This window comes from Culex pipiens, chromosome 3 (genome assembly GCF_016801865.2).
Source record: "Culex pipiens pallens isolate TS chromosome 3, TS_CPP_V2, whole genome shotgun sequence".
NCBI classification, from domain to species: domain Eukaryota; kingdom Metazoa; phylum Arthropoda; class Insecta; order Diptera; family Culicidae; genus Culex; species Culex pipiens.
In genome coordinates, this window is record NC_068939.1 from 4,526,082 (window position 1) to 4,551,302 (window position 25,221).

At 35.8% G+C, this 25,221-nt stretch overlaps 1 protein-coding gene across 24 annotated transcripts in view; it reads right to left on the reverse strand.

Moving 5' to 3' along the window:
* The window catches only part of LOC120417793 (potassium channel subfamily T member 2), a 367,487-nt gene that overhangs the window by 205,375 nt on the left and 136,891 nt on the right, over positions 1-25,221 (reverse strand). For 23 of the 24 annotated variants that reach the window (XM_052710596.1, XM_052710608.1, XM_052710603.1 and 20 more), the window contains exon 2: positions 3,187-4,039. In XM_052710596.1, coding sequence (XP_052566556.1) covers positions 3,187-3,497 — 311 coding nt within the window. In that variant the 5' untranslated portion in view covers positions 3,498-4,039. The remainder of the gene's footprint in view (positions 1-3,186; positions 4,040-25,221) is intronic. The other variant, XM_052710607.1, reaches the window with a different exon arrangement.

Genomic DNA, 25,221 nt, shown 5'->3' on the forward strand with positions numbered 1-25,221 from the left:
TGAAATCAAATATTAATTGTTTTTTTCCGCAATCTGAAAAACATTCTTGTTTGAAAACTAGTTTTTCATTGACACTGCGATTTCCAAAAAAAAAATTTAAAAGGAAAGCTATAGTTTGGAATAACATAGATTTAATTTCGATCCGTTATTATCCGCAACATAAGTCACTAAATTAGATTTATGACTGATAAGAGTTATTTCTATTTATTCTTATTAAACACTTTTAAAATTAATTGTTATTTTTAGGGTTATTTGACTTAAATCCCAACCCCTCTCAATTGGCATGAATTATTGTTTTTTTGGAGAGTTATTCCAAATCGTAAAAGGTAATTTAAACTTATTCGCACAATAATAATTTTATTTTTTTTTAATTCGAAGAATCTTTGTGTGAATCTTTTTTCTGACCAAAGAAGTCATTTTGCATTACTGTCAATAATATTTTGGCTGCTGTTCATACAAAATGACTGTAAAAATAATTAGAAATCTGTAGGTCTATTCCCGTACTGCAGAATTCTGCAATTCTGCACAAAAACGGGAGCAGAGCGTTCCCGTACTTTTCTGCAACAAAAGTAATTTTTATCCCAGGCAGAACTTCTGCAATGAGAAAGGCTGAAGTTGCAGCAAAACCGTTCCCGTACTTTTCTGCAAGCTTTCTCTTCTCTTTCGTGTTGAAAAGTAACTGCAAGTTGGTGTGAGTACACGCTTACATAAAATTTGCAAGTTGGGTTAAATCAAGCATTTTATTATTATGTAGTTGTAATAAATTTGATGTTTTATTATTACTAAATTTAAGTAGTCTTTTTGAAGGGACGTTTGAATGTTTGGAATTGATGGATTTTGGGGTATTTTTTTAATGTCTGGTTTTATTGTTTAAGGATAGATTTTTGATCTTAAATTGTTTTTGAACAGGCTAAATGTGTGTGTTAAAATAATAGGTAAATTTAATTGGCAAATAATAAATTGTACCTGTGACGGAGCTACCAATTTGTATTCTTATATGAACCAAAATGTTGAATGTACATACTTAATTTTTAATAATTTGAATTTTTTAAGCTTTGAATTTGTGATTATTTTTTTATTTTTCTGATATAAATATTTGCATTTCAAATTTCTCAAATACCTGATTTAATTTTTTTAGTTTCTCAATAAAAAAATCTTAGTTTTTTTTTCAAATATTTTTATTTATGAATTTCTTAATATCCGAGTTTCTAAATTTATGTGTTTCCATATTTTTGAGTTTGTGATTAATTTACTTTCCAATATTTTTTTCAATTTTGCTGCGTCACCGTTGTTCTTCCATGTGACATCCATAATTTATTTATGTTATCGTGAATAAAAAATCCTTCAAATGGTCTGCTATCAAAACATGTATTTATGATCCCTTCTATATTAAACCTTTGTATGTCATTTTTTTTTAATTATATTTGTTGAACTTACCTACAACTCTCATTTCTATTTTTTTACCTAATGTAAAAGTTTTGAATTGTTTCCAATGTATCATTTCTACCTAAGCATAAGTCGTCGCATAAGTATCTTTTAAATAAAATGTTGCATAAAACAATACGTCCGCGTTCTAGAGGTAAACTTCCTTCAATTAATTTTTTGTCAATCCTTTTTTTTTAATAATTACACCCAATTTGAGTAAATCCACTCAACTGTGTACAATATTGCAGAAAAAGTACTGGAACGCGCTACCCAGGCAAAAGTTTTGCGGCTTCTCTCCTTGCAGAACTTCTGCAAAAGAGAGAGATGAAGAGAGCGAGCTGAAAAGTACGGGAACGTGCTGCAAAAACGTGACTTATGCTGGCTGCAGAATTCTGCAGAAGCTGCAGAAATTCTGCAATTCTGCAGGTATGGGAATAGACCTTGTATCTTGTTAACGGATTTTTTAGCTAGATTCGATGTCAATGGCAAAGTTATAGGTACAGAACATAGAACTTCTCAGCCAAAAATAGATACACTCTAAAGAAAATGCAAAAAATATTTAACTGCACAAAATAACACTTTAAAAAGATCACAAATTTGGAAAATGTTTACTTTTAACAATAAAAAAAAAAAAACAATTTTTTTCAAAAAATTGGCGATTAATTTTGCTTAACTCATGCCAAAACTAAAACATGTAATTTAATAGTTTCATAACATATCCAAAGAGATTGTAACTATGTTTTACAGATTTTTGTATATTTTAACAGTCTTGTTGTATGGACGAACTGATGTTGCAAAATGTATATTTTGGTCAGAGAAAAGTGGTACACACAAAGTTTCATCATAAAAAAAAAAATTTGCAAAAAATGCTCAATTTATTGGGAAGAATTGCTTCTTTTTTTTAGAGATTAGAAATTGTGAAAAAATACTGTTTCTATGCTGGCAAAAATATTTTTTGTTTTTAGCCCCTTTAAATTTTTACTCAAAAACTGACGTTTTCATTGATAAATCTTGAAATCTTCACATTTATCAAAATATCATTAAAACCTCAAACTAATTTAGTTTCAGTTTAGCAGAACATCTTTTTTGATTGCCTTAGGAGTGCAGAAAATGTAGTTTCATTATTCAATACTGTTTGCACAAATCTACTATGAAGACTTCAACATTAGATGGTGTAAACAAATCATGTCTTTAAGGTAATTTCCCCAAAATAATTGTAAAAAAAAATTGCATGGAAAATGGAAAACACCACATTTTTTGACAACAAATTTCGGTGCGTAATTTTACATCAGAAACTAAGTAAAATCACATCAGCGAAGTGAAGTTTTTGTCTTTTATGTTCAATATAATGTAGGGAACACTCTTTGAAAGGAAATTAATTTAAAACTTACATTTTTCAACTCCCCGGAAAAAACTCCGGTTTGGTAAACTTGTTTAAAAACAAGACAACCTTTGACGCCTTGACATCTTTAAGAACATTATTCAACGCTATTTCAAACCAGCTAAACAAAACCATTAAATTAAAAAACAAAAATGATTGTCTTTTTTTGGATTTTTGCTAAACTGATTTTTTTTTATAAAAATAAGGAAAAAGTGGTTTACAGAAAGAACTGTTCATACCCACTATCCCTTTTCGACTACAAGTGGGACATTTTGTATGAAATTATATTTTATTAGTTCATCTTTTGTAAAACCTCAGGATTATAGTTCCCGCCTCCTTGGATGCCATTGACCTCAAATCCTCGAATACCCTAAATTTACCTCTCATCCAACCGCATGCTGCTCCGGCTAATGTCGCTCCACGCCGACATGGACCGCGGCCGCTGGAAGAACTTGGACCCCCGTCGCGAGCCGCCCGTTCCTCCGACGCTGCCTCCTCCACCTGCTCCAGCACCGCCAACCCCACCTCCTCCTCCCTCGACGCTACCCCGTCCGGAACCCGGCGTCCCATCATAGGTTTCTGGGGGAAAATTAACATTTCGTAACGCTTTCCAACTACCGGTTGGTGAACCGTTGGTTGACGCTTCCTCAGACATACCCAAGGCGCTGTAGCTGATACGGAATTTGCTCATTTCACACTACACAACTCCCTACAAACTTCCACCCCTCCTGCTCCCACACACACGCACGTGGTACTAAGCCAAAGCAAATCGCACCAAAATTTCACCCTTTTCCGCCGATTAGCATTCCAATTAGCAGCTTTTGCCCGAAATTTGTACACTTGACATCACCTTAATTAATCACTTCATTCAAATTTCATCAAAAGGCCCATTAATTAGCTAGCAAACCACCAACAGCACGAAGCACATCCAAAACTACCACTCTACGAGCGCAGCAATATCTAATGATTGTCATTCACGGAGCGAAACCAGCCAAAAGTGGTTTTTGTGGTACACTCTCAGTGGTGGTGGCCCCAGCTGTAGAGTGGTGGGTGGTTTTTAGCCACCCCCACCCACACATGCCGATGTTCCTGCTGCTGCTGCAACCCCATCATCGAAAGTGTCGTCGACGACTACGACGAAGCAAGCCTTGCTGGGCGACCTTTCTGCATACCGACGGTCGACGTCGCAGGCACGATGTTGTCGAAGTTGCGGTTGATTCGGGCAGTAGTAGGCTGGGGTGATTGAAAGTAATAAGACTTTTAATTTACACATGCTTTTTAGTGGCGTTGAGCACGCGCAGCATGCGGCGCTCGAACAGGTGAATTTTTACACTGCGATGCGGACTTCATACAATACATGACCAACCAGAATGTTGGGCGATGAAAATTAAAACTCATTTGGATAAGTTTGGCAAACAAGTATTTTCACAAAAAATATATATTTTTTAGTTTTTGAAATTTGAATTTTGAAGATTTGAAGATTTGAAGATTTGAAGATTTGAAGATTTGAAGATTTGAAGATTCGAAGATTTGAAGATTTTAAGATATCAAAAAGTAGGTTGATTTTTTATGAATTTCATTACTTTTATACACATTTTCAAATTAAATGGTACATTCAACGTTTCTAGTGAATATTAATTTGGAGAATGGGATAGAACCTTTAGGCGCCGTTAAAAAAAACTGTGAAATAAAAAAAGCAAAACAATTATCCTCCACCATCCATGGTTTTTATTGCCAGATTTCACCGGGAATCTTCCTTCCCGGGTTAAAAGCATCCTTTTGTTCGTGGGTAATTTCCCATGCAAATTGTTTCATCTTTTTTTCTCCCTGCTCAAACAAAAAATGACACAGCATCGTTTCCCGAGCATCAAGTTCAACATTTGTGCGCTAGAATGTTCAGCTCGGCGAAAAGTATCAGCTCTGCTGCACTTGACATTAGCATAAAATTACGAATTCAACCGTGCTGAGAATGAAACCTCCACTTTTCAGAGCTAATTGAACACTTTTTTTCGTGTGTTATTTCTTCCCAAATTAAATTTCCCAGATTGCATCCCGACTTCGCCGCTGCTGCCCAATCATAGTAACCTTGAATTTTAAAGTCGAGCAATGGTTGCTCCGATTGGATTTTCACTCCCACCCCGTGGCACAACAGCTGTTCATCTAATGATTTCCCGCAGCAAGCGAGCTGACTTTTCGATGACGTTGCCAGTCTGGCAGCCAAAAATTGAAACGTTGCCTTTTGGTGCTCCTTTTTAGAAGGGCAATTTGGCAATTTATGATCAGCTTTCCCGGGTGTCCAACAATTTCACGATAGCCCTCGCCATAATCGAAGGAAAATGGCTCCGAAAATCCTGCCAGAGTGCCGACAGCGGCTGCAAACCCCGAATTCTTGGAAGTGCGTCAAAATGGCTTTTCCCATCGAGTGGCGAAGATCCTTTGTTTGGGACTAGTTATTTTGGGAGCTCTTTTGACTTTTGAGCTCAACAGTGCTCATCGCGGTAGGTTTTCCCGTGGGAAAACAATAGCAAACAAACTGCGAGTGGGAGTGAAATCCTTCTTGTCAAGCATGGGATTTGATTTGTTTGAGGAGGTGTTTGCTGGTGGCTTACTATGATCGTGATTTAAGTTTTCCACGAAGATGAAATTGAATAAGTGGTGGTATACAGGTAAGGTTCAACGAAATTTGGTTAAGAACAACTGTTTTAGTAAAATAATTAACACCTAAACTACCAAGCTCGAGAAAAAGGGGGAATTTCCATACACATTTCCAGTTTTTCTCGAGCTTGGGAGTTTAGGTGTTAACGACCTGTTCAAAAATGTATGCATTTTTTTACACTGAACTCAACATAAATCAGGATAATCGCTTCTATTGAAAACATAAATCATTTTAAAATGGAGGTAAAGTAATTTTTCACAGCGCATAGTAAAGCTCTCCGAAATTTACATAAATATGAAACGTTTTCCCTCGTGCTGAACCGTGGCAATAGCTGAACCACGTCCGTTCTACCCCGGAACCTATTGAAATGCCATAAATTTAATTTATCAATTCATTTTTGTCTGTTGAAGCCTTTTCGCTCTTGGTGCAAGTCTCGATGAATGCATTTTTGAAAATCCACGATATGGATGAAATATTTACAATTGTTGAACTTAGAAAAAGTTGCTATCGAGAAAGCAAAACTATTTGCATTTGAGGGTGAATGAATTCCACCCCAAAAATGTTTTATGACTTGCAGAATCGTTCACCCCCGGTTCCTTTTTTTCCGGTAGTTTTTCAAAACCAACTCTGTTCAATCGGAATGTTGCCCAAACCTCCCACTTCCTTGGCCATCACCATCCAAGTAGGCGTCTTCGTCCTCGCTGAAAGCCTCGTCACTAAATTTGCGATTCGCGTGCTCATAAATCATCGCCGGGGCCTGCCCGGACGGAAAACGTGGATTTCCTTTCACTCTTTCTGTTTTTGCGCACACAAAAAGGCACACAAATTTTCCCCCGGAGGAAAGCGAAACCAAACCAACTTTTACCGGAGCTTTCGCTTTTTCTGCGGAAAGAAGGTCTCTTTAGCTAGGCAACTGTTGACGCTTAATGTGGCGTGTGATTTGTGCAGATTTTCACTCCCACTCTCAACTTGATAGTAAAGTTTTAGTGAGACTACATTACAGTTACATCGTGTTGTTGTCAAAAAGTTTGCGGAAAGCTGAAGAAATCGATTCGCATTCAAATCAAAAGGTATTGAACGTCCTTCCAAGAAAACAGAAATCAATAGAATTATCAAACACGAACCATTTTTCTCAACAACAACAAAAAGCTCAACAGTAGGCGTTGACAACCACATTTGTGGCGGGGTAGGTAGCTCCGTCTTTCAAGTCTTTCCTAAGCTTTCCCGGTTCTTTTAAATGAATAATTCATGGCCTGCTCGGCAGGGTTCGGACTCTGGTTGTTGATGTTGTTGGCCACAGTCAGTCACGGTACTCCGGTGCCGGTTCCGGACGGCGCGGATGACAGTCTAAATGGCATTATTATTATTGTATTAAGGCGCGACCTTTGCGACAGGTTGGAGCTTGGGAAAGGTTTCTGTATTAAAAATAATTAGATTGTTCTGCGGCTGAATTACAAGTCAAATTATAAATGTAATTTATACAATGCAAATTTAGTTTGCAAAGAAATTCTGGAAGAAATCGTTGCAGGAATTTAAAGATGAATAATATTCAAACAGACTCGAAAAACATCCTGTCCTTTTAACCTTTACCCGAAGCAACAGTCAACCGGATCGGCACGGTATTGACTGAACATAAAACTCTTATGTGGTGCACCATTATGTCACATTCGTTCTATTTCTCTGCAGGGAGTCAAACCAAACATGGCGCGGTACTCCCTCCTGCGGGTTGAATGCGACCATCAAACATAACATCAGGGTGGTTCATTCTGCTGGAGAAAAGATCTAGAAACTTATGCAAAAGAGAATCTTCGTTAAACATTATTTATTAGTCTCATTTTTGATTCTCGAGCTTTAGTATGACCCCAAAACTATACTAAAGTGATTTAGAAATTTTAAATTCAAGATGGCGGCCAAATGGCGGTGATGAAATATTGAAAAAAATAGTTTTGTTATTTATTAGGCAATCAACTATTCATGTTTGACTAAAATGGGGTCACAGAACTCAAATTCGATGTTAGAAACAAGAAAGTTGAAAACACGAAACTTTTTTTGGTGCCTAATTCGATTACTTGAAGTCCTTTACTAACCTTTGGGTAATCGAGGCTTCGGATAATCGAGTCTGGACTGTATAAATATTTTTTTTGAGTTGGGAGAAAATTTAAAAATCTATACCAACAATAAAAAAAACAATTTGCATTATGGTTCACTGCACAAGTTTCCATACAATTTTGGCAGCTGTCCATACCAGAATAATTGCTTTATAGAATTTACTGATCGATTTTATTTTTATTTTAATTAAAAAAAATACTCTTGAAAAAATACAGTTTTTACATATTATCAAATTTCAACCAGAAATAAAGAAAAATAATGTTTTTTTTTAATATTTAAAATCACTATAAAAAAATCAAAAATGATAAAAGAAAGAAATGTTCTGTTCTCAATTCATTTTCATTTGAAGGATAGTTTCAACTGAAATAATATATTTTTGTAATTTGAAAAACAATCGTCGATTAGAAAACCAAATTTTGAGCTTTGAGGAATTTTAGTATTTTTCACGTTTTCTTAAATTGACATTTAATTTATTTTTGTATTATAATGAAACTTTGTCTATGCTTGGACATTTTTTTCACTCCGCGTCTTTTTGTATTTTTTGCCTGTTTCGGTCCATAAAATATATATAAAAGTGACGATAATGGTTAATAACAACGCGTTGTAATGGAAGAATATCGAGTTTTAAGGATTTCCCTTGAATTTCGTCGAAAAAAGACAGTTTTGTGTATCGGCCCAGCAGTGCTTTTGTTTTTGTTTTTCGCGCGACGTTCGTGTTCTTTTGTTCCCACGGGAGCTGTCAAAAAGCTCGCGCGCTCGGGCGGTTGATGCAGGAGAGCTTTCAAGCCTGGTTGCCAAATAAACGGTAGAGGAATGTGTAAATCAGATTTGGCAATCGTTTAGGTTTTGTCACAGACTTTTCCTACGGTTTGTGCGTGCCGCGATAATTTTGTTTCAAGGTGAAATTTGTATGTTTTGCGGTCGAACCCGAGGTTGAACCAGTTTTTGTTCGTGGTCTTGTTTACCACAAGATGACTAGGACGACAGGATGTGTTCCGAAGCAGCATGAGGAAGCTCAAACTGCTCGTGATTGAGGACCCGAAGCTGGAAGACCGAAGCTGCAAAAAGGACTAAAGGATGTTTCAGAAAATTGGTGAGATCTATCCAAACTGAATCTTTCAACTGTTGCATATTTTCTGATTATATTAAATACGCGCTAATCCCTGTTTTGCATTATGGGATTGGAAGTTTAAAGATAGATCGAGAGTCCTTCTGATTCTTGCTTCTATGTTTAGGCGGGGCCAGACAATGCCCAATGACCTCGGAATTGGACCGCAAGGAGCTCTGTCATTCTGAAATGGGTCATTGGAAGCAGCGCGAGGGCTATCACCACCTAATACCCGGGACTGAGATAAGCTGTATCAGCATAAACAAAGCCTGATACAAATTATACTTTCCCATAATTTCGCTGCCGGCCAGCGGGTATTGGATTGGACCACACACACACATAATGAAACTTTGTCTATGCTTTCACTATCTCAATACAAACCATTTTGTATCTTAAGTTTTCCCTTTAAAGTCTTTAAAAAATTGTTGGTCATATAAAATGAGCATATGAATGTTCGAAAATTTGCATCTTATTTCGAAGGTTTTTTTTTAATAATTTTTCCTTCTGTTGACAAATCCATTGTTAGAATATCCAATTGCATCAAAATGAACTAAAGTACAAATCATAGTTGAAAGGTACTCCAAAACTCTATTAGGTTATAAGAATTACGAAATTGTGAATTGATTATTTACTAATAAAAACTAATTGAATTGTAAATTTGCATCTTAAGAGGGCATTTTCTAATGGATTTGATATCTTTAAAATTTGGGAATTCAAATGATAAATGTTAAATGAATTTTCGTCCGAATCATATCCTAACATATTGCCGAAAAACACCCTTTTGAGAATATTCACATGTCTTTTTTTAATGACAACCCCGCATAATAATACCCAAGTAACATTTTTAAACCAACTAGCCATCACCTAGTTTTATTGAGGTTTTATGGTAGCATCTTGATTGTTTTATAGTTTTATTTGGGCATTCACCACAACCAATAAGTAAGAGCTAATTAGTAGGTTCTAAGAAGGTTTTATGCCTCGGACATAAAACCTTGTGACAATAAAAGCTAAATGGCTTTCAATAAGGTTTGATGAAAGTTTTAAGAGAGTCTTGAAAACCCATCAGCAATGTCATGCCAAACGGTTTTATCTCATGATTTTTTTTAAAAACCAAGGCACAGTGGTTCAAAAGCCTGTTTTGACGAACTTAATTGATTAGAGCAAAAAGTAAGCATTTTCGTGCTTCGACATGTTCTACAACTTTGTTCAGCGTTTTTCCTGGCCTATCGTGTGTCCGAATAAATCGCAAAAATGGCTTATGTGCCTTAAAAGTGTCCTAAATGCATTTAAATAGTCATCAAAAATAAAATAGATTCAAATGCTCGGACATCTATGACCGTAAACCTTCGGACGAATGATTCACCCGACATTTTGTAGTGGAATAGTCATACTTGAAGCCTATTGTATGGGTTTTTGCCCAAATTTGCCCGAGGCTTTGTATACCGAGCTCGAAAAATAGCTAAATTATCACGAAAGCTTGTTATAACTCATCACAAATAGCTCCTATCAATTTGGCGTCTTCGACAAAGTTGTTTGTTTTGATATTACTGACAACTCTTCTGAACATTGTAATCGGCTAAAATCAATGTTCAACATAGTTTTAGTCAAAAAACTGTTTTTTGGCAGGGATTTATGAAAAAGGTTCCAAAACTGGTATTCAACGCAAAGATAGAGCTTTGGCGTCTTCGACAAAGTTTGTGAAAATTTTCAGCCCTACAACTTTGCTGAAGACACCAAAGCTCTATCTCTTAACTGTCAAAAGTTAGAAATTCCATAGCCTACTGTGATGAGTATTTTGAAAAACAAATTTCATCAAAAGTAGGCCATGACAAAGCTGAACAAAGTTGTAGAACATGTCGAAGCACAAAAATGCTTACTTTTTGCTCTAATCAATTAAGTTCGTCAAAACAGGCTTTTGAACCACTGTGCAAGGGTGTTTTAGCTGTCAAGTGCCATTAGGCATGCAAAAAGCTTGCTTAAAACCATAAGCTCCTAAAAAAGCATTAAAGCGGCCAATTAGCAGTGCATAAATATGGCGCTAAACGCGTGTTCTGATTGAATTTGATTGTCCGCCATTTTGGTTGAAAAAATAGAAAACGGAAAAATTTGATTTGAATTTGACGAAAACACACATTAATGCTGAATTTCTCGTATGATTAATATAGCGATAGATGTTTAAAAATATTTTGAGCATTTTTTCAAAAAAAAAATCAATAAAATATATTTTAACATTAAACACTATGATTACAAAATATTGATTTTTGATGAAGCGAGTTGATTTTTTTTGGCTCTATCTCCCCTACATTTATCAATAAAGTTTCAACCGCAGCTGAACTTGAGCCACCAATTGCGAGAAATAAGCTTTCAAATTATTTGATTACCTCTAATCTCTATTACTTATCATCGCCATTTTTAACAATCATCGTCATAATTTCATTTGGCAAGACGAAGACTTATTTTTGCCAAAATAAAACCTATTTGGCATAAGACGTTTGAAGACGTATGAAACGTCATTTTTCCTTAACTCCTGACTAGGTTTCAACAAAGGTTTTATCAAGGCTTTGAGGATGTTGTTAGGATTCAGTTGTAAAGCCTTGAACTCCTATGTAGGTTTTATAATTAGGCCAAGGTTTTAAGTGGGGTTTATCAAGGTTCTGGGGAGTTTGTTACGACTAAGTGGTTTTAATGTTGGTTTTGGCTGATAGGTTTTATAGCGGTTGTGACAGCTTTGGTAAAGCCTAAAATGTTACTTGGGTAAGAAGCTTTCTATAGAATAAGTAATGATGCAAATTGAACAAAAAAATATAAAAAAATCAGTCCAATTTGAACTAAAATGGTTATTGGAACTAGATTTTTTAAACATAATTAGATGATCTGGGAACACTGTCATGAAATATCCTGGTTTAATGGAATAAATTTAGCAATTTAGGGTCAGATATTACAAACTGATGTTTTTGATTAACCCTTTTAAAAAGCAATAACCTTTCCAATAATTGTTGGTGAATTGGCAACACTGCCAAAACAACATTTTCAGGAAGGCCACAACACCCTAACGCTGCACACATTGCGACTGTCATGCCTCGGATGCCAGCATGTTTTTTATGTGTGGGATGCATTGAAATTCGCCCTACTTTAGACCGGAGGGACCCGAAACGGTAACACTGTCACTTTTCTAAACTTTATTCCGGCAACACATGGCACGAGAATCTGTCTCTCCTCTTTTTTTCGTCGTCGTCCCTTGTATTACTGACGGCATTACGATGCGCCCGGGAATTTCCTCTCTTTCCCGCGCGTTGGCAAATATTATGTTGTTTGAGCGAGCTTTTCACAAAAGGATTTTCGTTTCGTGGAAAATGATGAATGCAAATTCAACCAGCCAGCTTGCAGCAGCAGGCGGTGATTATTGGAGCGAGCTTTCAACAAGTCGGAGGAGACGTGACGAAATTTGAATGTGGTTTGCATTCAACTTTGTACAAGATGCGGCAAGTTTAACATCGTTAACGGAATGCACTTTTACATGAAGGAATAATGTGAGAAGAACTTCAAAGCATATTTGAGATGCACTGCTGTGCCAGTCAACTAGGAACACTTATTGGATCAGCGTGCATTTTAAAGAAAACGGTAAAGCAGCTTTTCGTGAAAGTTTTCCCCCAAAAAGGGACCGCCAGCTATGCACGCACTGATTGGAAATAACTACCATAAATAACGGCTTACATGCTTGGCTGTTCTTTGCATACCAAGAAGATTCACTGCAGGTGGTTAGAAACAGTAATAAAATAAAAATGTAAAAGTTTGAAACAGAAACATAAACATGTTTTCAAATAGATAAATTGGCCATAAAATACTCTAAAAATATTACATGGAATTCCATGTAAAATTGCATTTTTTTTACAGTAAAAGCAAGAAAACCAAAGAAGCCATGGCTCGCAGCATCCTTTCCAAGGACCGCCAGTAGCAAGTTTACGATACAGTTATGATACCGTGTCTCCACGGTTCAGTGCTTTTCCTGAGTAATATATTGGTAGTTTCCTCACGAGTTGCTTCCGCTTTAACGATGTCACTTTTATGACACTGTCACTGAGGAGGACACCAACACCGACCGCCATTGTGTATGTTAAGGATTAACTGGCAAGATGATTTATGTCTAGGAAAACGTGTCTTATATGGAACTAAAAAAATATTAGTTTCAAATAAATTGAATTTTCTTCAAAAATTAACAAGCATTAAAAGTCCAAGCATAATCCTGAAACATCCAGCCTTAAAATTCACGTGTAAGTCACGTTTTCATCTCGTTGGAAACAAGTGCAGCTGAAAACCAACAATCCCCCTTCTAAAAAAGAACGTTGCTTCTAAAAGTCACAACTGCACTGTCGCACCCGCCTACTACGGCCACCAGAGCACTCTTGCAAACACGTCCGACGTCGAAAAACAAGCTCTTGATATCAATCAAGTTGGCTCCGACGACGACGACGGGTGGGAATCCTTTACTCTTCGTACAAGGACATCAACTCCCGGTTGTTTGGCCCACTATGCTGATGCTCCGTAAGGACTTTCACATCTGCAGCAGTGTTTTGTTTTTCCTTTATTTTTCGACGACAAGATTAATCGTTGCAGCATATTTAGTCGTCGTTTTTAGTGACAAGAAGATGTTTGAAGGTGTTGAAATGGAACCCTTTTTTCTAGGTTGAGTTTAATACACAACAAATTTTAAGCAAATTTTACAAAAAAAATAAATCATATCATCAACAAAATAAAAAAAACCCAAGCTCACTTTGATGTTTCCACCCAGGTAATCGTCGAATCTCCACGACGACTGTGATTGTCACATCTTTTGAAATAAAATCACCCGACGCAGAACAGCTGCGGTCCTCGTCCGTGACGAGTCCTTTTCAACATCCACTCCCCCGCAACAAACGCCGGCGATCGCAGCAGGCCAAACCAGCCCAATGATGATGATGACGGCAGGCAGCGCGCCACGTGGGGCTCTTTTGTCATAAAACCATTAAAAGCTTTTTGGCCATCATCATCGATGTCGTCTCAGGTCATCTGCGGTCATATTTAAAGTACGATGTGAAGTAAATGCCAACCAAATTATACTAAACCGCCATTTTTTATTTTAAGACAATTTAGTGCTTTCCCAATTATATTTTCCTTTTAATTTCAGACAAATTTCTTTCAAAATCAAATCAAAATCGTCAAATTGGTGTTTACGTCATTACGCCATAAACCAGCCGGTGCTGTGGAGTGTCGTTTTTTTGTGTGTGTGATATTTGGGTTGCTTTATTCAACCCCCAACCTCACTCCCACGTTGTTCACACGTTGTCGGGACCATGCGTATCCACTTTATCCATGATGCGGATAATCTCACTATGTGTAAATTTGACATTTATTTTTACAACAAAAACATTAAAAAAAATTCAAAAAAAAACCAAAAAGAAAATCAATAAAACTCCACGAATAATCTTTTTCAATTATGACCACAAATTTGCACCACATTTGCCCAGTGCGTAATATGGCATTATGAGGTTTTTGGTGGGTAAAGAACCAAGTGGCAAAAGCGTTATTTTATTACACTCTCTGGAGAGAAATGAATTCGGATACCAAAGCCGACTAAGCTTCGGAAAGGTCTTAAATTTGCTCCGTGAAAATAAGGAAGAGAATAAATACTGCATGCATTATTTTCTCTTTTTTTATAAGAGGAATTTTCAAAAATAAAAAAAATTCAACTTAGAAAATAAACAACGGAAATTAATGGCTCTCTCTGTTGCTGTTTTCCGAAGTCGGCATCAGCAGGGAGGCTGAGGGTTAATTTGCTGGCCATGCTCGTAACCGGAGAGATTACTGGTGGAGGTATTTCGAGCATATTTTAGATGGTTTAATGCGGATTACGAACGTGAAATTCATCACCCGGGTGGTAATTAAAACAAATTGCACGTAAATGATCAACGAATCTGAAACAGACTCAAATAAGAGTAAAACTAGTTACTAAACGAACTTTAATTTCAAAAGTTTTTCGTGGTTTTCACACATCGGTTTTTATTACAACTTTAATTTGACAAAAAAGCGTTTTGCATCAATTGTTTTAAGTATAGTAGAAGTGTTTATTAAAAACCTTCTGAAAGAATAATTCTAGATTACTTTTTCGAAACAACCTATAAGCCATGTGTGTGTTCTATGTTGTAACCTTTTACTGATTTTTTTTTTATTCTGAACGTTTTTATTCTTAACGTGTTTAGGAAGTCATTTTGAGAAACTTTTGTTCTACGAAATAAATGCTTAACTTCTTTTCATTTATGATTTTTTTTATTCGTTTTTGATATTTTTAAATAATTTATCTTTTAAATTCGTTGCATTTTTTGTAGTTTTAGGCCTATTTAACAAACTTCCCGAATTTTCTTTAATGCCTACCCTAGTAACATTTTAGGTTTTAAGTAGGCCATAAAAGCCTATTTAGGCCGTATCAGGGTTTTCAGAACCCTGATAAAACCTGTAAGTTTAAAAATGTTACTAGGGTATTCAATGTTTTTTTCATAACATTCCAATAACTTTTTAAAGTTTTGAGTATTTTTCACATGTTGTGTATAATTTAAAATCAGAAGCTTCTAAGATGCATAAACATGTTTCAAAACAATTTCTGGGACAAATTACTGAATATTTATTTTGACATATAAAGTAAGCATTATAAGTTAAAGCATGGCCGAAACAAAAATCTTTTTTACATACTAGGTCAAATGAAAAATATATTATCATGGAAAAAAAGATTAAAAAAGTGAGTTCACCATTCCAATACATTTTTCAAATTCAAAATTGTTTAAAAATTTGTTTGAATTTTGGGCTGAAAATGACCCTAATACCAGTCACTTAAGGTTCATTTCATATTCAATGTTTGTACATGTGTTAATTATTTAAAATCTGAAAATTTCTTGCATTTGCACTACAAAAATTACTACTTTTTGTAATTTTCGGAAAGGCTGAAAAGGAACCGAAAACAGTAGGAAGTTCAATTAGAATTTGCAATCTAAAAGTTATACTGAGGAATTTTGTTTCACACTTTGAAAAATGAATTTTCCACTTTAAAAAATACGTCCTTCTATGTCCATTAAGGTGGTCCAAATCCGGGTACACCCTGGCTGAGGCTACCTCCTGAAATCAAGAATTGACCAAAAAAATTTCTCTCTCTAAGCCGTTGATGTTTTTAGGAGAAGAATAATAAAAAAAAAACAGTTTTTCGAACATTTTAGTACTGCACAAACGTTTTAAAAAGTTACTTGTCCACCATAAGTGGTTGCGCTTCACAATTAAAAAAAAAGTTGCAATAGTGCGTATATAACACTTAAGTGCTTATAACTTTTGATAGGGTTGTGAATGTTTTGGGCGCGTTGGAAAGGTCTTTTGAATACCAATCCAACGATAGGTCGCATGAGAGATCCGGACAACGTTTTCATCAACATATCTGAGATCCGGCCTCCAAAAAGCGTATAAATAACACTTAAGTGCTTATAACACTAGATAGGATAGTCAGATCTTCAATGTCTTGGACGCGTTGGAAAGATCTTTTAAATACCTTTCTGAAAATGTATAGCATGACGGGTTTTCTTACAAAAACGACCCTTTTTACAATCTTCCGGACTTTTGCTAAAATCATTTTTTTAGCATAACTTTTGATGTACTTAACTAAACTGCATAATTTTTAATAGCGACTTATGGGACCTCAAGTCGGATCGAATGACGCCAAAACGGACAAAATCGGTTCAGCCAATGTCGAAATAATCGAGTGACAATTTTTTGATCAACATCCCACCACACACACAGTCATTTGCTCAGAATTTGATTCTGAGTCGATAGGTATACATGAAGGTGGGTCTAGGAGGTCTAATTGAGAAGTTCATTTTTCGAGTGATTTTATAGCCTTTCCTCAGTAACGTGAGGAAGGCAAAAATGGAGAAAAGTAACTGTTTTTAGTTTTTGGCCTCTGGAGAGCGAAATAGTGGTTTGGTCCTTACCAATTAGGATCTCCACTAAAATCGAGGGCTTAATGTCACTGTCACTGTCAAATGTCACAATTTACATTTGTTTTATGACATTTCCGATTTTTGGTTACTTGATTTAGCCTAGTGAATAATTTTCATTTAAAATGATTTTTTTTAGTGTATTCAAGCTGTCACCATTCGACATGCTCAGTGAGCGCTTCGATTGCCTTCCTACGTCATATTGATTTTGATATTCTGCCATCGTTCTTTCACAAACAAACGAATGAACGTAAGGCAAAATCATACACAGTCATTTGATTCTCACTAGAAATATATATATATTATTCTCGCAAAGAACGTTTATTTGACATTCTACCGAAACTCCAATCACCTTCCCCTTGACTGCATTCAAATGGTTGTAGTCACCACGCAGAACCACTCGAGCAAGAAAGATAGAGACTGAGAGAAGAGAGAAAGAAAGCGAGAGCGTGTGCCGCCGGCTGCTTGAGTGCCGAGCTTGGTTTGGTTTGTTACAACTTCGTGTTTTTTCGTTGGCATTCAAATATTATTCTCGATGATGAATGCTGACTGATAACACTTTCAAATGACGCTCAAATTCGGGTACTGATTGTTGTATCTCATTTAGATATCTTGCAAATTTTAGATCCAATTTCCAATGTCAAAAGGCTAAAACAAAATTCAAATTCTCAAACATTTTCCGGCTTTCAAATTACGAAAAAGTTTGAAAAAGGGTTAAAATCTTATAATTTTTATCGACCAATCTAGAACAAAATCTTTAGGAAAATCACTACTCGTTTGACAAACCTTACACAAACAAACAAATTCCAATTTACTCTAACGATCATCCTCGAAAAGGTCATGACTCTAACTTTGATTACTTTGTCCAAACACATCACTAAAGTCAGAGCACATTTCGGCGGAAAATTCGATCAGTGAAATGCTTGCCCGTTTATTTTCCCAAGAACTTACAGTGTCACATTGCTCTCATCAAAGTGTGCGGGGGCAAAGTTTTCGGGCCAGAATGCGAAAAGTTTTCCCTCGAGGGAGTCGGAATCGTAGTAAGCGCGCGCCGGCATTCCAAGTGAGCAGTTTGCAGAACTACAACTCGGCACATCCCAGTGGGCCATGCTTAACTTGAGGGGGAATGGCGTAGCAGTTGCAACTGTTTAAATTTATAATGTTGCGTGTCACGGAGATTTATTTGCAACTGGGCACTTGTGAACTTGTGTGCAATTTCAGTGTTTATAAGTTTATAGACAGAGGAAATGTAGTTGGAGTAATTTATTTTTGTGATTTTAAGTTGAATTAGTTATAATTTCCAAACAATATTTCAATTTCACGTTTGTTATTATAGGTCAAAGTCAAATTTTTAACAAGCGCCATGTGTTGCAATCGTCAATATGCGAAGGGGTCGTCCATAAACCGATTTCCAAACTTTAGGTAATCCCTCAAAAGACATACCTTCAACCACTCATGAATGACCCCGGCAGCAAACTTCATCGAACGTGATCGAAAAGCTTAAACCGATAATTGTCGCGCCTCAGTGCGTTTGAACAAAAATGGTCTGGCGCGACTTCTGGAAGCTGATTGGAATGCATAAAAATTTATGCGCGCCCTCGGATGGTCACGTCCACAAAATTGGACGCGCACACAATCGATGGCCACGGCCAAGGGTTTCAGGACTGAGGGAGGAATGTAAATTTTCAACGCGAAATCCAGTTTTGGGCGAATTTTTGCCTCCGAGGGGGCGCCACTTGTGCAAATAAGGTCAGGTTCCGGGAAGGGAGAAATGTGGAATGTGCGATTAAGTGTTATTGGTTTAATAAAATACCATTAATCTTGCTGCGGGCAAATTTGTTGCAAAAGTTTGTGCAAATTTATTGAATGATTTAGGACTTTAAACTTGCGACCGAAACTCGATCGATTTTGTCCTTTTTTTCAAATGTCTGCAGGCAACACGTACCGACTGAAAGTCACGTGGACCCGAAATAGAGCAGAAGTAATCCAAACTGCTCTTTTCTCATCCCTAAACCACCCTTCCGCTATAATCATCACGGGAAAAAAGAAGCCAGGGGAAAAAACAGAAACAAGAGATAACATCGTCGTCCCCTGAATGTAGGCCACACGGTACAATGTTGGTTGGTGGTGTCCCTTAATGGAGTGGGTGGGGTGTAATGCAGCTTAACAGGGTCATAGATAAGTAGATCATTCTTATTTTATTTCAAGATTGCTCGTTTTTTCAATAAAAACCAAAAATTACAAAATTTCAACCCTCAGGAAGTCGTTAAAGTGAGCCGAAACGTCGAAAATTTTATAAATTATTCATTTGAACGTCTTTCACGTTAAAATTCGCTAGTGTCGTTTTCTCCCCCAACATAATCATGGCGCGTCTTCATTTTCCCATCGATTGGGCATCCCCTGGGAAGCAGCAGTATTAAGGTTCAAGCTTGAAGCAAATAAAAAAAAAAGCTTGGCGACGAAAATACCGCCAACGATGAGTGAAAAACGCCGCAAGCAACACACCATCAAGCAGCTTAGTTTTGCACACCACTAAACTCCCTCCCGAGGGGGAGAGGAAAACGCAAACGTGTCTGCAGAAATGTCCTGATCTGTCTTTAAACGAAGATAAATTGAGATGGAAATTGATACTGGCCGGGAATGTGGAGAGAATGGCATTCAGAGGGACGTTTGAAGTGAGGATTGAAGGAAAAAATTAAAAAAACATTTTCTAAACAAAATTTAAAGATTATGTATTTTTGTAATTTTCTAGCAAACTTCAACTCTACACTACTACACGGAGAAAAATCTGTTCACAAAAACGTGAACCAAGAAATCCGCCCAATTTCATTAGACGTTTTAGCAAGAAAAAAGTACTATCAAATTGAACAGACTTCATTGGATCTCATTTTCATGATCGTTTATTCCGTTTATTTTTCCGTGCATTTTTTTTCTATCACGGGAATACCCTATTGTAACGATGGAAAAATCCGGCATTCTTAAGGACCAGTGCGGCCAGAATAATCGCCACTGTGCCGATAATTGCTACAGCTAGTCTAGTTTTCAAAAAGTGCCATTTTCCTGCAGCTTCAGCGTTCTTTTGTACAATTTCAGACGAATTGCTGTACACATCATAAAAAAGTCTATCGAGGCATGGTTTTCCCAAACGCAATGAGTGCCGTCTTGGTTGAAAATATGTACAACAAGTAAAACCAAACTGAGTTTTACGAGATTCATTCTGTAACTGTCTGTTTTTGGACAAATCAAACCACGATAGTCGACTGCTTTCTGACTTTTCTTGGGAAATATGGTTCACAAAAAGTAGTTCAATTAAGTTTTTATGCTTTGTCATTATTGTGTCATTCCCTAGTCACTCACATGAAATATACAGCCAGTAATGGTGGGGTTTTGGAAAAATGACGTCAAAGGGAACTTAAAAAATGAAAACTCGATTTGAAGGCATACTCATAAGTCCGAATAATCATCAGAAAAATCTTGGAAATAATAAAAAATAGGAACGGGGTAATTCTCCGTCAACTCACACAGTCTCCATAGAATTTTGGCTGCTGTCCATACAAAAATGGTATGTAAATATTCAATATTGGTGTCTTCGGCAATGTTGTAAGTATCATTGAGGACTATTGAGAAAAAATAGGTAAACGGAAAAAATTGCAGATTTTTTAATCAACTTTTTTTCTCTAAAACTCAATTTTCCAAAATACTTATTTTTTGATTTTCGAGATTTTTTTATATGGGTAATTCTCTACCAACTCACACGAAATCGGGAAAAGTTGCCCCGACCCCTCTTCGATTTGCGTGAAACTTTGTCCTAAGGGGTAACTTTTGTCCCTGATCACGAAACCGAGGTCCGTTTTTTGATATCTCGTGACGGAGGGGCGGTACGACCCCTTCCATTTTTGAACATGCGAAAAAAGAGGTGTTTTTCAACAATTTGCAGCCTGAAACTTTTTTTCGTAAAATCGCGATAACTCGTGATGTTTATAAGCAAACCCCTTATGTCTATATATCAAAATTTTTGTAATTGTCTGCTCTACAATTTTGTACAACATTGTTATACTCTAAAAAATAACCCTGCAAAGTTAGAAAAAACGCGAAATTTTAAAATGAAAAATTTTGTTCTAAATGAAAAAATGACCCATCTGGGTCAATGTAGATTCGAAAAGTACATTAAATTTCCCATTAAATGACATGTTCCAAAAATTTTTACAGTCGAGTAACGGAAAATGGGAGAATTTTTAAAACTTTTTTAGTGTTTTTTTCGATGAAAAATACGTTTATTCGGAATTCTGAGTACGCCATCAAATCGGGCGTCTAATTTTACACAAAAGTCCCTTTGACACCAAATTTCTATCTCATCACCGTTTCAGGCTGCAAATTATTGAAAAACACCTCTTTTTTCACATGTTCAAAAATGGAAGGGGTCGTACCGCCCCTCCGTCACGAGATATTAAAAAACGGACCTCGGATTCGTGATCAGGGACAAAAGTTACCCCTTAAGACAAAGTTTCACGCAAATCGAAGAGGGGTCGGGGCAACTGCTGTGTGAGTTGGCGGAGAATTACCCATATGTTTTAGGTGACAAAAATCCGCAACTGCCGCAGAGTTATAAATTTTTGAAAAAATAGTGATTTTTGGAAAAAATCGAAGTTAAATGCAAAAATAACTGTGACATTTTTTAACGCAAAATTGAATTTGCAATCGAAAAGTACTTTACAGATTTTTTGATAAAGGGCTCCGTTTTCAAGATATAGCCAATGAAAGTTTGATTTTAGCGAAATATTTGCAGTTTTTCGATTTTTTAAAAATAGTGACTGTGAGTGACCATTTCTAAAAATAGTAGCTATAAAATTGTCTAAGAGACATTGAAGATTAGATCTCGGGTTGCTGAGATAGAGCCGCTTTAACAAAAAGAAACACGAAAATTGAAGTTTCCTAAATCCCACTAAAACAACCCACCATTTTCTAATGACGATATCTCAGCAACTAATAGACCGATTTTCAATGTTAAAACATGAAACATTCGTGAAATTTTCCGATCTTTTCGAAATAAATATTTTGAAAATTCATAAATCAAGACTAGCATTTTAAATGGGCGTAATATTTAATGTTAGGCCCTTTTAAAATGTTAGTCTTGATTTAAAAAATTTCAAAATATTTATTTCGAAAAGATCGGAAAATTTCACGAATGTTTCATGTTTTAACATTGAAAATCGGTCTATTAGTTGCTGAGATATCGTCATTAGAAAATGGTGGGTTGTTTTGGTGAGATTTAGGTGGTGGTAGTTGATTTATTTCAGGTGAGATTTAGAAAACTTCAATTTTCTTAAAGCGGCTCTATCTCAGCAACCCGAGATCTAATCTTCAATGTCTCTTAGACAATTTTATAGCAAATTTTCTGAACTATTTTTAGAAATGGTCACTCATGGTCACTATTTTTTAAAAATCGAAAAACTGCAAATATTTCGCTAAAATCAAACTTTCATTGGCTATATCTTGAAAACGGAGCCCTTTATCAAAAAATCTGTAAAGTACTTTTCGATTGCAAATTCAATTTTGCATTAATAAATAATGTCAAACTTGTTTCAAAAATGTATAACTCGGCAGCAGATTTTTTGACCTTGTTTCTCTATGGCTCAAAAGTTGCGGATTTTTGTCCCTTAAAACATATCAAAAATCTCGAAAATCAAAAAATACGTATTTTGGGAAATTGAGTTTTAGTGAAAAAAAAGTTGATTTAAAAATCTGCATTTTTTCCGTGTACCTATTTTTTCTCAAAAGTCCTCAACAATACCTACAACTTTGCCGAAGACACCAAATTGATCAGAAAATTAAGTCAAAAGTTACTGTTTGAATATTTACATACCATTTTTGTATGGACAGCAGCCAAAATTGTATGGAGACTTGTATGGGTGAACCAATGACGCAAAATAGATTATTTGGTCATAGGGAAGGCCCACAAAGTTACTCTAAATTAATAAACAAATTAACATAAATGCTTATATTTTGGAATCTAAGAAAATTTTGTAATTAGATTTATATTTTTTGGGGTTTACTCACGTTTGCACAGTTTTTTTTTTGTTCTGCGGTGGTTGTGTGATAGATTTCGAATACAAATCAACACTTCAAAATTATGTACCGTAAAACGGGGTGACTTTGATAGGTTTGCGATTTTTCCGCAAAATGAAGAGTGCAATTAAAATACGTACGGAATGGTTTAGAATCATACTGACCGTGGTAGAGAAGTGTTCAAAGTACCTCAAGAAGAACTTTTCATAAAATTTTGAAAAGTTTTAAAAGTTATTTAACTATAGTTAAAAAAATGTTGATGAAAGTCATTATTTTAAATTGCTCAAAGTGTCATGATTTAATCAATGAACGTGATTTTCAATCAGAAAACGGAATGCATATTCGTATTCTTTGGACAATTTTCTACTAAGATTAACCTTTTCTTTGTAAATAATAAATAATATGTGTTTTTGATGCATAATTAAAAAAAATCTCCAAATTTATAGGCAATTTCAATTTAACAAATTTGATTCGTGCATCGGATTCAGTATAAAATGCAATATAAATCAATAATTTTATAAATAAAACTAGTTTTACCAAATTTCAGGCCAAATTCCAAATGTTAAAAAGCTTATAAACTTAGATAACTAAATATAAACATTGATTTTTTCTTAAAACTATATCAGCTACTTTCGTGATGGTGCATTTAACGTACAAATAAAGTTTGAACATCCTAAATAAGATTTCAACGAGAAAAACTATGACTATCAGAGTCACCCCAGAGTTTAAACTAAGAATTTTTAACGTAACTTTTTTTCTAAACACTATTGAAAAAACTTTTTTTTTTTCATAATTGTGCATGGACTTTATGTGGCCTACCCCAGTACATGTTTTTAAAAAATAATAATTTTGAGAAATCCCTTACCTGTTGGAAAATATTCCAAAAACAAATTGAAATCCTATCAAAGTCACCCCGGTTTACGTTATGTAATTATTATTTCATAAAACAATTTTTCAAGGGTGCACTCTATTGATTCTTTGAAACAGTCCATAAACTTTTAGAATCAGCGCTACCAGAATAATTACCATTGTGCTGCAATTATCGCATAAGAAACATGCCAATCTTTAGAATTTTCGATGGTCCTGGGTGTCGTTTCCTGATGTTCAAATGAAACTGTACTATTAATTCAATTGTTTATCATGAGCGATGGCACAATTGGCTTGCACGTGATTTCAAATTCATTTAAATGCTGAAACGCTATACAGCTGCACAAATCAGAAAATGGAACAAGTGTCATTTTGTTGCCAGTCCACAACAAAAAAAAATTAAAAAGATTGTTTAGTGAGCAGATGTTTCTCCAAACCAGTGATTGAGATTTCTCGATCTTCATGAGAAATCCGTGACTTATTCCACGAAATAGTAGAAATTCATCCAGATTAAAAATGTTCAGCAAACAGTGCATTGCATTTTTTGGTTAGATTTTTCCAATAAAATTGATCACAACGTCGAAGTGGCTTAACTGAAACGTAGGGAAATGTTTGATTTTTTTATTGCCAACATATCATAATCATACATTTTTTGATTTGCAAAATAATGTTTCATGGATACACTCTGTTGTTTCGCTGAAAAAATCCCATATCTTTTAAAATCAGTGCTAAAAGAATCACTATTACTGCGCAGATTACTGCCCCTGCAATTTTTGATTTAGAAATTTTCCATTTTTCTGATTTTTCTGTTGTAATTGATTGATTATTATCAGCATTATCATCTTCCATAATAGGTGGTTCCATCATTTGTTCTGGATAATGAGTGCACTCTTTGTAGAATTCATTAAAGTGCTGCAACGGTGCACAGTTGCACGAGTTTGAAAAGGGAACAACTGTTATGTTTTCGTCAATCCACATCGCAAATGTTAAAAGATTTTCCAGCAAGGAGAATTTTCTCCAAAGCTGTAATTTAAATTTTTCGCTCTTCAGCCAAAATCCGTACTTAATTCCACGAATCAGTATGAGGTCATCCAGAATCAAAATGTTCAGCAGGGCAAAGGGCGGAAAGCCGCAGCGAAATTTTTGCTTGGATTTTTCCAACAAATAGCCAGCACACTTGTCCTCGAAGTTGTAGCTAAACAAAATCGTAAGAAAGGGTTCTGCCGTTTGTTTGAAACAGCAGTTCTTGGGCAGGGCCTGCAGCTCAACGGACCTTTCCAACTGGTTGAAGTTGAGTGCGAACGTGAATCTATGGGTGGCAACAAAGTTTAAAACTGGGGTAATACTATCGTTTGTGCCAGCATCCGTGAAGATTGTCAGCAGGTGTAGTGGAGCAGAACTGAATTCCGGTGGACAATTTTCAAAATGTGGCAGAATATAACAAGATTTTCTGGAAATCTGGATGGAACAGGATTGAACACAATCCTTGTGAAAAACTGTTAAGACTGTGAGTAACACCAAACCGACTATCAAGACATCCATGTTGAAACTGTGAACATGAGTTTCAAGAAATTTGTGAAAAGTGCAGCACGAATGTTTT